This window comes from Mesoplodon mirus, assembly GCF_964341445.2.
Source record: "Mesoplodon mirus genome assembly, chromosome: 3".
Classification (NCBI taxonomy): Eukaryota; Metazoa; Chordata; class Mammalia; order Artiodactyla; family Ziphiidae; genus Mesoplodon; species Mesoplodon mirus.
The window spans coordinates 110,058,885-110,075,459 of record NC_138978.1 but is presented as its reverse complement, the minus strand read 5'-3'; the positions used below and the strand labels follow the sequence as shown (position 1 = coordinate 110,075,459).

The following is a 16,575-nucleotide window of genomic DNA, read 5'->3' as shown; positions in this document are numbered from 1 at the left end:
TCCACCAAAGGACCTCTACAGAGAATACATAAAGAACTCTCTCAACTCAATAACAAAAGACAACTCAATTTTAAAAATAGGCAAAAATCCCCCAAAGTTATGCTGTATGATTCCATGTATGTAACATTTTGAAATGACAAAATTTTAGAGCTGGAGATCAGGTTCATGATTGGCAGGGGTGAACAGGGGGAAACGAGGAAGGTGGGTATGGTTATAAAAGGGCAACAAGAAGGATCCTCTGGTAATGGAACCACTCAATACCTTGACTGTTGTAGTGAATACACAAAACTACACTTGATAAAGTTGTATAGAACTAAATGTATACGTACACACACAAATCAGTACAAGTAAAACTATCTTTACAAATGAGATCAGTGGATTATCAATATAAATACCAATATCCTAGTTACGATATTATACTAAATTTTGCAAAATGTTACCATTAGGTAAAGTCTACAGAGGATCTCTCTGTACTATCAATATTTCTTTTAATTGCTTGTGACTCTACAATCATGTCATTTAAAAATTTCAATTTAAAAAATGGGCAAAAATTTTAAACAGATACTCCATCAAAGAAGATATACAGAAATGGCAAAAAAACACATGAAACAAAATGGTTTTCATAAATGGTATTCAAAATGGTATTCATAAAATGGAATTCAACTGGGCAATAATAAAGAATGAATTACTGGGGACTTCCCTGGTGGCACAGTGGTTAAGAACCTGCCTGCCAATGCAGGACACATGGGTTCGATCCCTGGTCTAGGAAGATCCCACATGCCACAGAGCAACTAAGCCCATGCGCCACAACTGCTGAGCCTGTGCTCTAGAGCCCGCGAGCCACAACTACTGAGCCTGCACGCCACAACTACTGAAGCCTGCATGCCCTAGAGCCCATGCTCTGCAACAAAGAGAAGCCACTGCAATGAGAAGCCCACGCACCGCAATGAAGAGTAGCCTCCGCTCACCACAACTAGAGAAAGCCCGTGCACAGCAATGAAGACCCAACACAGCCAAAAAACAAATAAGTAAATAAATTTATTTTTAAAAAATGAATTATTGATACACACAACCACATGGATGAATCTCACAGATACTGTTACATAAAAGCCAGATACAAAAGAATACATACAGTATGAATCAAAACAATGATTGGCTACAGTGGGTGGGGGGATTAACTAGAAGGGATCCAGTGGCACTTAATGGGGTAATGGAAATAAATATTCTGTATTTTGACTGGGATCTTGGTTATAAGGATGGGTATATACCTTTCTCAAAACTCAACCGGTTGAACACTTAAAAGAACTGTGCATCTTACTGCATGCATAACTCAGTTAAGAAATATAGTAGTACAGGCAGTTTTCAGTTATGTAAAAATTGTGAAGATGGTACTTGAATGCCTATACTTGGGGGGAAAAATTGATCTAGAATATATAAATTCCAAACTGCACAGAATATCATATAAAAACATTACATCTGGCCCCTGCCTTCCTGGCCAGTCTTTATCTTCTGAAGTCTCCACTTAAATATATGCTAAACTACCACTGAACCAAATGCTTGCAATTACTTCATGCCCCTGTACACTAATGCAGGATACTGATCTGTTAAATATGACCTCTTTTTTGCCCCTAGCGAATTCCTACTTATTTTTCAATACTCATGACAAATATCTGCCACCTGTATAGACTTCTCTGCCCTTTCTCCGAGTTCCCATAAAAGGGAAACTAGCATTTATTGAGTACTTAACATACATTAGACATTCTTATACATTACCTCGTTGTACTACCAGAATGAGAAAGTTGACGAGTTAGTACAAGTTAATGACCATTGGTGGGCTGATGTTAAATTGGCTACTTGAGAGCTGGAGAGGGAGGGAGGTAGAGCAGTTTATCCAGAAATTAACCGGAAGTCAGGCTTCTCACATTAACCAGTAGCTCAGAAGTTAGGAAGTGACAGCCCAAAAGATATTCAATATATATAGAAATACCGTTTGTTTTTTAATGACTTTTAAAGAATAGTCAACCCTAGGAAAACACCTGACTGTAACCCCACCAGGCCAAGCAAAACAAAAACAAAAACAAATACACTTAGCTGTTCCTTTTGGACACTTACCTGTATTCTTTCTTGCCCTGTGATAGAAACAGACCCTGAAGCTCTACTGCAAAGTCCTCATGCAATAAACAATGAGAAACAGGAATGCTAGAGAGAAAAAAAAAAATGAAATTTTGTTTTAGGAGGCAAAGAATAGAGGTCAATATCCTAAAATTAAATCCAGAATATGGGTTTTAAACTTAAGGGTCCATGTATGACCTCTACTGGGTTTGTAAATCCCACACACTTTTATGTCTATGTGCATTCCTCTGGGGAAAGGGCCCACAGCTTTCATCTTTTCTCATGCCCCCACATAAAACATGACAGTAAATATACCTATCTTTTTCCTGAGGACTCAAGTTTAAAACAATACCGTGCTATGTGACCACTATACTGCGATACCTCCAAGCTGTGAATTTTCCCCAGGTTCTTCCATCATCCTTTTTCCTGATAACCTGTTAGCTGTCACTCAGTGTTGTTCACACGCCAACTCTGAAAACACACTCTACTGATTTGCTTCATGCTTGGTTGGCATAAGTTCAACTCCTCCCTTCCAACTTCTTACTATGAAAGAATTTATGTATAACATTTGAGAGTGAAGATCTAAAGTAGTCTCACATGACCTGTGGCATTTTCTTTGTCTTTTTGTTTATATTCTGGTTACTAGACATTCCAAAGAGGCCAAATTTATCAAATAACCATCTTCATGTCAAATATTATTGTACTAGTTTGTATAGTAATATGTTCTTATAAATGGTAAGCTATATAAGGGCATTTTTCTCTTCACTTAAAACCAAATCTTATGCTTCTATTAATGTTTAACTCCTACAAATCTGAATGTGATTTTACGTCTCATGAAACTTGAGCTAGGTACTGAACCTAAGAAGCTCCATATAGGTACCAGAAATTAAACAGTAAACTCTGCCATAATGATACGGTGTTGATAGCTTGAGTATTTTTGTTTGGTCCCTTCTATCTTAAGATTTAACACTGATTTAAAGAGTCACTTTGTATTTAATTAAATTAGATCCCAGTAATTTCTTTCAAATATAAAAATTTATTAGAAGGCTAAGAAAATATTTTCTCTAAAAATTTATTTTCTAAATCTGAAAAAGGGCAAAAATCTTCCACTTAGTTTCAAAGCATAACAAAAAAACAAATCACCTAAATCATTTGGGGGAAAAATGAAAAGTTAATGTATGTGTTGAAAAAATACTTTATTTTCTAGTATTCATATCCATTATGTGCCTTACATATGTAGAAAAATACCTTTTCTAAACCAAGTTAAGTAGAAAGCAAGAAAAATGCATAATGATGTGACAGTTTAAAATTTCACATAGAAACTGTGGACACTTGGTACTGTGAAAACATTAACAACACTTTATGAGAACAGTATTAACTTTCCTCACTTCAAAGAAGATGCTTAATATTTCTGGGTCTCAGCTCTCACCTTTGTAAAAAAACTAGACTGCTGAATCAGATTTCTGATGTTTCTTTCAGCTTTAATCCCTAAAGTAATTTGTTTCTTTGGAATATCAATCTCACCACTTAAATGCAGAGAATACTATTTTTAAAGGGGGCTGTTAATCTGACTACCAGAGTGTTTTAACTTCAAACATTTAAAAACCAGTTGGAGGGCCTCCCTGGTGGCGCAGTGGTTAAGAATCCGCCTGCCAATGCAGGGGACACCGGTTCGAGCCCTAGTCCTCCAAGATCCCACATCCTGCGGAGCAACTAAGCCCATGTGCCACAACTACTGAGCCTGTGCTCTAGAGCCTGCAAGCCACAACTACTGAGCCTATGTGCCACAACTACTGAGCCTATGCACCACAACTACTGAAGCCCACGTGCCTAGAGCCTGTGCTCAACGAGAAGCCACTGCAATGAGAAGCCTGCGCACTGCAACGAAGAGTAGCCCCCGTTCTCCACAACTAGAGAAAGCCCGCGTGCAGCAACGAAGACCCAATGCAAACAAAAATAAATAAATAAATAAAAATTTTAAAACAAGTAAAAACCAGTTCGGCCTAAAACTAGTGCAAAGCTGGCGCCAGTTAATTTCTGCTATGCCTGTATGCCTAACTTAAATGGGAAGGGGGTAAAGTTCAAGCAGGAGAAGGGAGGGTCAAGGCCTGACAGGTGAACAGAAATCCAGGACTGAAAAGGACCAGAAGGATCCAGATGTAGCCAATCCTCCATGTAATAAGTGAGGGAATTGGTGGCCCAGAGAGGGAAAGTAACCAGCCTTGGGTCACACAGGAAGCAGTGGCGGAGCGTGTCCCTAACATGCCACGCTTTCCTGGGATTACCAACTACTTAAAGGGCCCTGGCTCCGCAGACCAGGGGTCCCAGCTCTCCTCGTCCTTGTGGGAAGCGGGGAGCCGGAGACTCCTCCTGGGAGGCCACGCGCAGTCGCAGGGAATCGTGCCCAGCTCGAGACCTACTCGGTGGCCCGCACGAAGCTGCATGTGTCCGCCCGGCACACGTAGAAGCTCTTTCCTTTATTCGGGCCATCTCGGACGCCGGTCTTCAGAAAACATAAGGTCCCTGAGAAGAGAAGGTCGACAATGATTACGCCACGCTAGGTTAAGAGACCCCGAAGGACCCTAGCACCCTGACCTCCTACCGTGCTGCTGACACCTAACTACTTCCATCCCACTGCTTCTTTCCTCTTCCCCGAAACCACCCCCACCCCCAACGCCTGCTTCCGCCTTTTACTCCGCCCTCCTCATTCAGGAACCAATCGTCACCCACCTCCTGTAGTCTTAACCCCCATAATTCACCGCCGCGGCCTTAGCCCCACCCACCCTAGCTACTATCAGTCAATCAGACGGGAAGTGTGCTCACCTCCAATCAATCACAGACGCCCTAGGCTCGCGGCGCGCAGAAATAAAAAATGAGGCGAGGGGGCGGAGGGGGGAACCTGGTCTGGCTGGTGGGGCGTGGCTGGTGCTAGACGGAGGCTTGGGGGCTGGCAGGGCTTCCGGGCCGAGGGAAGCTTTGTTTTGCAGGTCCTGGAAGACGAAAGAACGGGACTGTGAGCGGGGCGACTCTAGCGTATATTCATTTAAGATCTAGAGGCGGCCCTAGAGGAAGCAGACGTTACAAACTCCTCTGCAAAGAAAGCTGCCTTCTCCCGGAGACCAAGAGCGCCTGGAGCTTCGCGGTCATCTGCGAGCCGAGGCCTGGCGCTAGTGGGCGCTCTGCCTCCGCGAGGGGTCACTGGGGAGGGGAGGAGTCCCTGAGAAGCGGCCACCGCAGGAGGAGGCACTGGATTTGCAATTTAGGGGCGAGGGGCGGGGCGCGAGTGAGGGCCGATGGGGCGTCCTTTAAAGCTGCGGGGTGAACTGGCAAATCTATCATAAAGCAGGCATAAAGACTAAGGGCTACACAACACAAAGCGCTAACCCATACTTATCTCTCTTGACAACCTGGTGACATGGGCAGCATTTTAAGGACCCCCGACACTCATAGAAGGTTGAGTGACTCACCCGAGGTCAGAGAATTAGCGAGTGGGCCGTCTGCCGACGGGTGCCCAGGGGACAGCGCAGCTGCCTCTGTGTACTGAATGTTCTCTAGGCGCTCATTGTAGGAGACCTGAGTTAGAAATGTCAAAGTGGAAACAACAGGAGAAATAGATTGCCTTTGGTGAAAGGGAGTTTTATTTTGCACACTTTGTATTGTCAGACTTTTTCTACTAGTATGCTTTTTGTAATATTAAAAATCGAGGGTGAAGTTAAAAGAAAAGGGACTATTTGAAATCGTAATCAGATCTCTTAGTCAACAAAAAGGGAGGAATAGAAAGCAGAGACTTATTGCAAGAAAGATGGCTTCGTCTTACAACTACTGAGGACCATATGTCCAGACACATGGCGTGTGCAACTGTACTTATGGAGACCGTAGGACAGGAAATCTGCAAATTCTAGGAAATCTGGGCTATATGATAAATGTAAATGTCCTAGGGGTTCCAGAGGAGGGGAGACAAACCTGAGGTATCATTTATATTTTTTAAAATAGATTTTATTTATTTATTTATGGCTGCGTTGAGGCTTTGTTGCTGCACTCGGGCTTTCTCTAGTTTCGGCAAGCGGGGGCTACTCTTCGTTGTGGTGCGCCAGCTTCTCATTACGATGGCTTCTCTTGGCGTCTCTTGTTGCGGAGCACGGGCTCTAGAAGCGCAGGCTCAGTAGTTGTGGCGCACGGGCTTAGTTGCTCCGTGGCATGTGGAATGTTCTCGGACCAGGGATCGAACCCATGTCCCCTGCACTGGCAGGCGGATTCTTAACCACTGCGCCACCAGGGAAGCCCCAAGGTATCTTTAATTAAATGAGTCCTTATTAAATAGCTTTTTGTGTGCCTGATGTGGACCACGTGCTTGAGAAATATACAATTCATTTATTCATACACAAAGTTTAAGATGACTTTTTTTTTTTTTTTTTTTTCGGTACGCGGGCCTCTCACTGTTGTGGCCTCTCCCGTTGTGGAGCACAGGCTCCGAACGCGCAGGCTCAGCGGCCATGGCTCACGGGCCCAGCGGCTCCGCGGCACGTGGGATCCTCCCAGACCGGGGCACGAACCCGCGTCCTCTGCATCAGCGGGCGGACTCTCAACCACTGCGCCACCAGGGAAGCCCTAAGATGACTATTCTAACCACAAAGGTCTTGCCCAATATTTGGAGGAGACAGAACTAGCACACATTGAACACTTAAATAACAATGTAAAATAGTATTTAAATGTCAAGATGAGTGGAGTTAGCAGTAAACTCTGTAGGACTAGATAAAGATGTGTCTGGAAGCAACGTGGAGTTAGTTTATACATAACTATCCCTTCTGAAACACCTATAGATAAACGTAGAGACAGGAAAGGAGCAAAAAACAAATAAATAGAGGCATTTTCATTATTCCCAGATTGTATTCTTGCATTGAGAGTTTTTATGCACATTTTTAATAGATGCTGTATTAAGAAAAGAGGACCATGAATACTGGATTTGCAGGAAAAGGGGCATGATAATTTAATCATTTCTTGAATAATGTCTTTTTGAAACAAATAAGACAAAATTGGGGCCTCTTAAATATCCCATTGAGGAAGAAGCTCTTCCTCTGCAAGTATTCAAGCCAGTATCAGGTTCAACCTCATGAAAGTGTGCACAGCCAAATCACAGAAAGGGGAAATATTTCTCCCATAAATTTGGGATATGCTAGAACAAAATGTTTAAGCTCTGGACAGTTTGTCCCACTTAATCATATTTATAAGAGTGAAAATACAAACAAGTTTTTTTGTGAAAGGTGGCCATAATATTGGCATAAACTATAGTGAATTATACAATATACACTTTTCAAAATACATACATTAGTATGTTTTTATTTACTTATTTTTAATTTATATCCGTAATTAGCCTGTAGACTCTTGGAGAGCCCTTTGGACACGATGTGCTTTATGGACCCCTATTTTGAGTAAAGTTGAGACTTTGAGTTTGTTTTTCTTTAAAACTCGATTGATTCAGAATGAATGGCTAGGCTAGGTCCTAGAGCTAGATAGTTTAAATCCACAGGTTAATGAGCCAATAAGTTATTTCTGTATGGGGCTGGTCAAACGTAAAGTATGTGATGGAACTATTCTAAAACTGGATCGTAGTAATGGCTGCACAACTATATACATTTCCTAAGACTCAGGGCACTGTACACTTTAAATAGGTGAATTCTATGGTGTCTAAATTATCCTTCAATAAAGGTGTTAAAGACAAAGATACACTGTATAAGCAATGCCAAAACATCTGCATGGAAAATAAAACCTAAGATCAATCACCTAGATGTTTTGACATCCTAAGGAAATTAATGGATGAAGGAGTAAATAGTAGAAACCCTTTAGTTTTAGATGGTATTAATCCTTAAGCAGAATGGTTCACTGACTTGTGGAATAAAATCCAGAGTGGCGCAAACACTCATTTTAATTCTTGCGGAAATGAAACAGTTGTATTTTATCTGGTCAGAATTGTGCTGGCTGGCATATATTAAACATGACAGGCATCCATAAGATACTGGTGGTGAGAGTACCAGGTAGAAGTCACCCCTTGACATCCCTGTCACTGTCTGGATTGTTTTAAAATAATCAGCAAGTCCAAATTTCAAGTTATTTGTAAAATTCCAAGTTCTATGCAACCTTTACCTTTACTCATTATTTTAAAAAATGAAATTGTCCAAATGTGTTTTTCCAGTTAGCTGATAATCTAAGTATATTTCGAATTTATATCCTTCTGGGTTTTTGCTCATTGCTTTGGGGTGGGGAGTGGTAACTAATTTTAAACAGTAGATAAAGGATCTTTTGTCCCCATGAGGCACATTATTACTATAGGGAAACATCACTGTAGCCTAACTTCTGAAGTATATTTTGAGATAAGTGCTTTTACACGCATTCTTACATGTAGTTCTCACAGGTACCCTGAAAGTGGGTATTCCTCTATCCCCATTTTTAAAAATAGGACACCAAAGTTTAGAGTAGTTAAGGAGCTTGCCCCAAGGCCATGCTATTAGCCACTTCCTTACAGAGCCTCTCCTTGAACTTTGGAACCAGAAGATTAATCTATTCCTGGCTCAAAGTCAGAAAGCTGACACTGGACAGATCAGGGACTGGAAGCTGTTTTGGGGGGACTCCCAATCCAGTTCCTGCCACCACAGTAGTTTTAGGAAGCATAAATTATTCAGTGATTCATTTAGATATTTAACCTACAAATAGCCAAGCGTTCAGATATTTCTGTTATACAGATGTGGCTCAACAAATCCAAGACAAAAAAAAAACAAGTCCTGCCATTTTATAAATGATCACTAGGTAGCAGCATATTAACATAAAAGCCAAACACAAGGTCCACCTTTTCTGCTGTTTTCATTCTTTTTATTTAACGATATGTAACGGTAATTCGATTTCATTTTATTTTGTGCCTTTCAAATATATGACCATTTTAAACTTTGATAAAGGCACAGTCAGGATGAGAATATAGGAAAGACAAATCTGGTTATAATTGGGAAAGTGAAGAGATTTTACAAATTCTTTTGTTGTACCACATTTTGTATTACATTCCAAATGTCACTGGTCTTAAAATATTATCCCCAAAATGGTTCAAATCAGGCCCTCCTTCATCCACTTTTCTTTTTTGGTAAGTGTACGATTCAATACTTTTTTAGTAAATTTATCAAGTTGTGCAACCATCACCACAATCTAGTTTTAGAACATTTCCATCACCCCCCAAAACTTCCCTCAAATCTGTGTGTAGTCAGTTCCCACTAACACCCCCAGCACCAAGGCCACCACTGATCCGCTTTCTGTATTTATAAGTATGTCTTTGGGGACATTTCTTATCAATGGAGTATGCAATATGTAGTCCATTGCCTCTGCCCCCTTTCATTTAGCATAATGTTTTGAGGTTCATCCGTGTTGAGTGTGTGTCAGTGTTTCAATCATTTTATTGCTGAATGGTATTCCATTATATTTGGATTGTTTTCCCTTGGGGTTTATTAGGAATCATGTTGTTATGAATATTAACAAGGTTTTATATAGACTTTTTTTTTTTTCATTTCTCTTGGATAGATACCTTAAGAGGAATTGCTGGTCAGGTGGTAAGTTTATGTGTAAATTTTTAAGGAGTTACCAGCTGTTTTCCAAAGTGACTGTACCATTTTACATTCCCAAGAGCAACATATAAAGGTTCCAGGTTCTCCACATCCTTACCAACGCTTGTTATTGTCTGTCTTTTTTATTATAGTCATTCTAGCAGCTGTGAAGTGATACCTCAGCTTGTTTTAATGTGCATTTCCTAATGACTACTGATGTTGAGCTCCTCTTCATGTGCTTATTAGCCACCACCTTCCTCTTTTATAATGGTCTTGAAAGGCTTTTTCCTTTAAAGGTCTGTATGAAACTTAAACTAAAACCTAAGCAAAATTGACATTAATTGTTATGAACTCGAGGAGATCAAAGAAATATTAATGTATAATGTTAATGTTTGTAGAATGTTAAGTAATAGAATTGCATATATACTATAATTATAGTCCTTTGAAAAATGTTTTTAACAACAAAATATTAACTCTTTTTTTTTTTTTTTTTTTTGCACGGGCCTCTCACCATCGCGGCCTCTCCCGCTGCGGAGCACAGGCTCCAGACGCGCAGGCTCAGCAGCCGTGGCCCACGGGCCCAGCCGCTCCACGGCATGTGGGATCTTCCCAAACCGGGGCACGAACCTGTGTCTCCTGCATTGGCAGGCGGATTCCCAACCACTGCGCCACCAGGGAAGCCCCTATTAACTCTTTTTAATTGAAGTATAGTTGATGTATAATAATATTATACAGATTACAGGTGTACAATATAGTGATTCACAATTTTTAAAGGTTATACTCTATTTATAGTAATTATAAAATATTGGCTATATTCCCCGTGTTGTACAATATATCCTTGTAGCTTACTTTATACCTAATAGTTTGTACCTCTTACTCCCCGACCCCTATATTGCCCCTCCCCCTTCCCTCTTTCCACTGGTAACTCCTAGTTTGTTCTCTATATCTGTGAGTCTGCTTCTTTTTTCTTTTTTTCGGGGATCGATTTTATTTGGGCTTCTCACAGTGGTTAGAGCCACCCTGTCTTCAGAACAACCACAGCACAGGAAATGCATCACCAAGACTGCACAGAAAAGTCTGACCAGCTGAATCTTATTGCTTAAAATACACATATTCGCAATAACTGACAAAAGGTGATGTGCCTCACAGGGGAATGTGTTAGCATTTGCAAATCTTCTGACTGTAGCAGCAAACCCTCGACCAACCCCTTTCTTCTCGTTCACCTGGAACACAAGACTCCCTCAAATCTCCCCGGCCCCCTCCCGAGTCCTTCAGCTCCTTACTTCCATCTTTCGTCATACAGGCAGCCTCATGTAGCAGGAGCCAGACTGTGACTCTGGACTTGAACCCAACTCCACCAACTGCATTTTCTTCTCATGCCTTTCGCATTGGATGCTGCAGTAAAACCAACAGTAAACACGTGGACCAGGTCCCCACTCTGACTGGAGAAGGACTCCTGAGAGGGCCAGAATCCATCCCTTCAACCAGTTAACTCAAAAAGTGTTCATTTTGGTAAAACTTGATCTCCTTTGAGACACTTCAGTGAGTTGTTTGGGATAAAAACAAAACAAAACAAAAAAAGTGGCAGGAAAGGCATCTGAGGGCTGTGGCACACTCCTGGCCACTCTCGCCACACATCGGCCACGCGCTGGACCTCAGCAGAGGGAGGTAAGCCCTATGACACTCTGGTGGCCACCAAACTCTCCTGGCAATTCTGGGCAGGGCTGACATCTGGGCCACCGCCAGTCCAAGCTGGACACTAAAGATCCAATCCATCTTCTGTCTGAGGTTCCACCCTGGCCTGCTGTCCCGAGCTGTTGTGGACACCCCCGGGGGCTGAGGCTGAGGGCCAGGAGCAGCCGAGGGAGGCAGACAGGCTCAGAGCACGTTTCCGTTTACAGGGAGCAGAACACAGGCCTCCGAGTCTCCACAGAGCAATGTGCAAATTGCAGTGATGGGTAGAGTAAAACCTCTACTTGGAGCACAGTATCTCTGGCAAACGTGGGGACTGCCGCCGACAGCGCTGCTGAGTACACCCAAGTGCACAGACATTTGCTCAGCAAACAGTAAACACGTAAAAGAAATTACCTTGAGAGGGCTGCTCCTGCTCCAAACGCGTGGGTAACGTGAGCAGAGTGGCTGCTGTTCAAAGTGTAGTCACAGGAAAACAGGGCTGCGGGCTCACACATAACAGACAGACACACACAGGTTATCCAAAAAGTCGCTGTATACGGACTGCAATGTGGATTTTGGTTTTGTGGACTCCAAACTCAGACACTCGTTCACCTCACAGCCTTGGATTTGTCTATTTTTTGTGTGTGTGTGTATACATATATACACACATACACATATATACATGTGTATTCATATATACCTTCCTTTCTTACCATAATATCAATGCCTAGTCTAAACATCATCGTTCAACAGTGGGGGAAGAACCAAACTCTTCATATGAACAGGGCTGGACAGGGAATGTTAGTTTCAGCAGTTGGCTTTCTCCATTCAGATTATTCCTGTCAAAGCTCAACTGGTTTTTGAAGCCAAACTACAGTAATAAGGATCCTGTGGTCCTTCAGGGTGGCTGCCTTCACCCTCCTACCTGGGCCACTTAGACACTTTACATAGGCTACAAAAATTAGTTACCCCACTCAAGGGGGCACGGAGCAGGGAAAGGGCACGAAAACCACAGATAACCAAGGCATTTTTTTCTAAATGGTCAGTCTGAGAAAACAAACAAATAAACAAAGCAGCTTATTCAGAATCAAGAGAAAATACTGTGTGAGAGTCAGGCTGCGGGACCGCCCTTTCTCAGGACCCACAGCTTCCGCATTTGTTCGTAGAGAACAATGAGACATGAAGGCCGGCAGACATGTGCTTGGGATGGGGGAGGGTACTGGTCACCTGTGGGCACAGATCAACGGGCAGAGATGTGGTAAGCTGCACCTCTATCCACTGCCACAGCGCAGGGCCTCCTGCTCACCCGCAGAAGTTCCAGAGATAGCCCCCAGCCAAGCCTGCACACAAAACATCTCTTTCTGGCTCAACTGTAGCCAGGACTCTTTGAAGGCCAAGTTGGGAAAAAGCCACAAATTTTCCTTTTCTCAAACAGAATTCTTGCCTGCCCACTGGTCAAGTTCTTATTTTCAGCTCACTTCTGTTGTTGGTTTTTTTTAAAAGAAAAAAACCAAAGAGAAGGCAGGTGTAATCTTCTACACTTGAACCAGTCTGCGGCCAGCCAGGACCTGCTGGGAAGGGGCCCCTCCAAGATTCATCGTGCCACTTTGATCTCATCATCTGAAATTTGAGAGAACAAGCCCTTTACCAACCCACCACGAAACCGCCTGTCAGCTCTCATCCTCCCACAGGAGGGGTCCAACTCCGGCTCCGGAGACACTGGCAGCGAGAAGCGACAATCCCCGGGCCTCTGGGGGTTTCATCCAGGGCTGAGACCTGCCACCTCTCAGACTGAGACGCGGCGAGGTTCTCAACAACTCGCACCAGAACATGAATCCACTCCATCACCAACAGTCACCTCAGGGCACAGTCTCATCCCCTCCTTGGGGGCTTCTGAGACGCCCATCTCTCTGACCCAAGCAGGTAGTGACACGTGACTTGAAAAGAGGTAAGGGGGACGGGGTGGGGTATGAGGAATGAGTCACAGGACAACTTCTCGGCCCTCCGTGACACTGTATCTATGGGGGGCGAGGCACCTACACCCCAAACTGTACTTGGAGATGCAGGAAAACGCAGGAGCAGAGGGGAAAGAAAAAAAAAAAAAAGGAACACAGTCACTTAATGCTTCTCTCACGGTTCTCCCCTACCCTGGTTGCGTTGCCAAGTTCTCGGGCACAGGCAGGGCCTGTCTAGCTGGGGGAGCTGCTGCTCTGGGAGTTCGGGGAGTCCTGCTCGTTGATGGTGTTCAGCAGGAGGCAGGCAGGCAGGCAGCCGCGGCAGGTGAGGGTGCCCGGGCTCCCGGGCCTGCTCCTCGGAGGGCTGGCAGAGCCCTTCCTCCTCGTCGCCAGGGGGCGGCACGTGGCAGCTGTCGCAGAATTCCAGGGGCCCGTCCAGAGCATCGTCGAGGAGCGCGTTGAACTCTTTGAGGTCGTCATCATGGTGGCCCCGGTTGCACACACACACACCTCGATGCCCGAGTCACCTGTGAAGCAGCGACGTCTGCCGGGCGTCTTGTCTTTGCTGTCAGGGAGGGCGCCGCCCTGCTCGGAGCTGCACCCTTTCAGCAGCTCCTCCTTACATTCGGGATCCTTGTCCAGGAAGGCCCCAGGGTCCACCTCCCCCAGGCCGGCCACAGAGCCGCTGGGCTCCATCCCAGGGGCTTTGGCGGCTGCGGGGTCTGCTGGCACGTCGGAGGGCTCAGGGTCAGCGATGCTCAGGGGTCGCGTGCTGCTTCTGCTGGGCCTGGACGAGGGGCTGCTCTGAGCCCCCTTGGAGCCCCTGGTGGGGTCCGCGCCCGGGGGGCTGCCGCCTGTAGGGCCACACTGTGCAGGCAGCTGTTGCTGGAGCTGGAAGGCACTGTATGGTGGGGGAGGAGTCGGAGGTCGGTTCCACTTCCTCATAAGGAGGTAGTAAAGAGTTCGGCAAAAGCCTGAAATAAAATGGCAGCGCTGAGTAACTGTGGGCTTCCCGGTAGGCGATCAGGTGGATTTCATGTTGCCGCTGTTGGGCCCGAAGGTGGTGCTTGGCTCGGCGGTGGTGGCACACGCAGCAGCAGCTCAGGATGATGATGATGGTCCACACGAGCCAGAACCACCAGAGTTCATAGTAGTAGCTGCAGCCCTGAGACTGTCCACAGCAGTGTCCTGTGTCACAGATGGAGCTTTGATTGTCGGGACCCACGCAGGTTTCCTTATCCTGCGGGGGTTCAGCCCTGGCTGACAGGGGGCTGGGCAGCATCTGGGGGAGCAGGTGTGCCATGCCACCCAGGAGCCTTCTCCTCTCCATCCCCCTCCCCCGCCTCCTCTTCCCTCTTCTTCCTGCTTCCTGCTTCTTGTTTGTTATATTCACCAGTTTGTTATATTTCTTATATTCCATATAAGTGAGATCAGGCAGTGTTTGTCTTTCTCTGACTTATTTCACTTAGCATAATGCCCTCCAAGTCCATCTATGATGCTGCAGATGGCAAAATTTCATTCTTTTTTTATGGCTGAGTAGTATTCCATTGTGTGTGTGTGTGTGTGTGTGTGTATGTGTGTAAAGATATATCTCATCTTCTTTTGACTTCTTTTAACAAACTATTAACTTTTAAGACTATATTCCATTTGTATACCTCTGAGAGGTTGGGTTGGGAGACCAGAGCAGGTTTCATTTTCTGCAATTCACATGTATTGCTCTTACGACTTAAACAAAAATCTAATAAAGATATTAAAAGCAGATGCAAGGGAAAAATAACAGAAGACATGCACAAAGTTAATAATAATGCCAATTAAGGTGGAAGACTTATTGGTGGCTTTTTTCTCTTTATCCCCATTTTTCTATATGGTCTGCAATGTTATTATACTATCAGTTGTAGGACCCACATCTCCACACCTCACCACAGCACCTCTTAAACTTGCTTAGTTCTCAATCTAGCTAGTTAATGCTGACCTTCCTGTAATTAATCCTTTCTTGTACTTTTTTAATTCATCCCATTTCCTTTTTGGTATCGAATGCCAACTTTATAGCAAGATCTCTTTTCCCTTAACTCTATTCTAGTTATTTTACTTAATTCTAACCTTATCCTCAACTCCAATTCCAAATATTACTAGAAAGAAGGGACTCTTCTGACTTGTTTTGTAAGACATTTGCCTCTTTAGAAATTAGATCATGTAGAGTCTCAAGGTCACTTGTGGCTCTGTACTTGTTTTCTGGCAGTCACTCTGAGTTGCATTTCTTCTGGAAGGCCACAAATGACAGTAGGGTAGATTCCAGGTTCTCAAGTTGAGAATGAATACACTGCCCAGTGCTTCAAATCCCTCTACCATGATGTTTTGAGCCTCCCTAGAGGCTGGGCTCTTAAGAGCTGAGGAAACTCTGGCAGAGTTCTGGCTAGTTCTCCCTACATTTCCCTTCTGAGTTAACCTAGGTGCTGGAACAGAACAGCCTCTGTTTTCTGCTATTTTTTCAGTACTAAAACAGTCTTAAAGAACTCATCAACCTTTTTATAATGTGAATCAGATTCTGTCTCTCCTTGCTTAAAACTCTTTAGTGGCTTTCCATTGAACTTAGGAAAAAAGTGTAAATCCTCATCTTTGTTTGCACAGGGCGCCATGTGATCTGGCTCTGCCTATTTCTCCCTCTCACCTCTGCCATCCTGTTCCTCGCCTCCTGTGTTCCAGCTACCCTGACCTGCTTTCCCTTCCTCAGTGTGCCCAGCTTTGTCTTACCAAGGAGGCCTTTGTTCATGTTGTGCTTTCTGCTGGGAGTGTTTCTCCTAGTTCTTTAAAAAGCCTATCCCCTCGCCCTTTAGGTCTCACTTAAGTATCCCTTCAGTGAGACTTTCCCTGACCATTTTATCTATGGAGGGCCTTCCTAATCTTTCTCTATCTCAGCACCCTGTTTGCTTTCTACATAGCATTTAGTTTATAGTAAGTCGTCGCTTACCTGTTGATTGTCTGTCTCCTCCATCGATCATATACGTAGGTGCCAAGAGAGCAGCTTATGTTTTGCTCACCACTTACTATATACACGGTGTGTAGAAATTCAATACATACCTTTTAAGTGAAATAACTTAAACCATAGAGTGGAAGGGACCCTAAAGTCACCTAGTGTGTCCTCCCAATCCACTCCACATCATCCCTAATGGGTCCAAGTTAGAAAATTCCTGTCCCAGCAAATTCTCTATTTGGGTATCTCAAAATGTCAATTAATTCTAATGTATATTGAGCAG

At 44.0% G+C, this 16,575-nt stretch overlaps 1 protein-coding gene and 1 pseudogene across 4 annotated transcripts in view; both read right to left on the bottom strand.

Moving 5' to 3' along the window:
* TTF2 (transcription termination factor 2) overlaps positions 1-4,788 on the bottom strand; it is a 42,952-nt gene extending 38,164 nt beyond the window's left edge. For all 3 annotated transcript variants that reach the window (XM_082616473.1, XM_082616475.1, XM_082616474.1), the window contains exons 1-3: positions 4,715-4,788; positions 4,533-4,635; positions 2,113-2,199 (exon numbers count right to left, since the gene is read on the bottom strand). In XM_082616473.1, coding sequence (XP_082472599.1) covers positions 2,113-2,199; positions 4,533-4,635; positions 4,715-4,742 — 218 coding nt within the window. In that variant the 5' untranslated portion in view covers positions 4,743-4,788. The remainder of the gene's footprint in view (positions 1-2,112; positions 2,200-4,532; positions 4,636-4,714) is intronic.
* Positions 4,789-13,155: 8,367 nt separating this feature from the next.
* LOC309800375 (WW domain binding protein 1-like) lies at positions 13,156-14,651 on the bottom strand (annotated as a pseudogene). The gene has a single exon. The product of its transcript is annotated as a WW domain binding protein 1-like (transcript).
* Between the last annotated feature and the right edge of the window lie 1,924 nt (positions 14,652-16,575).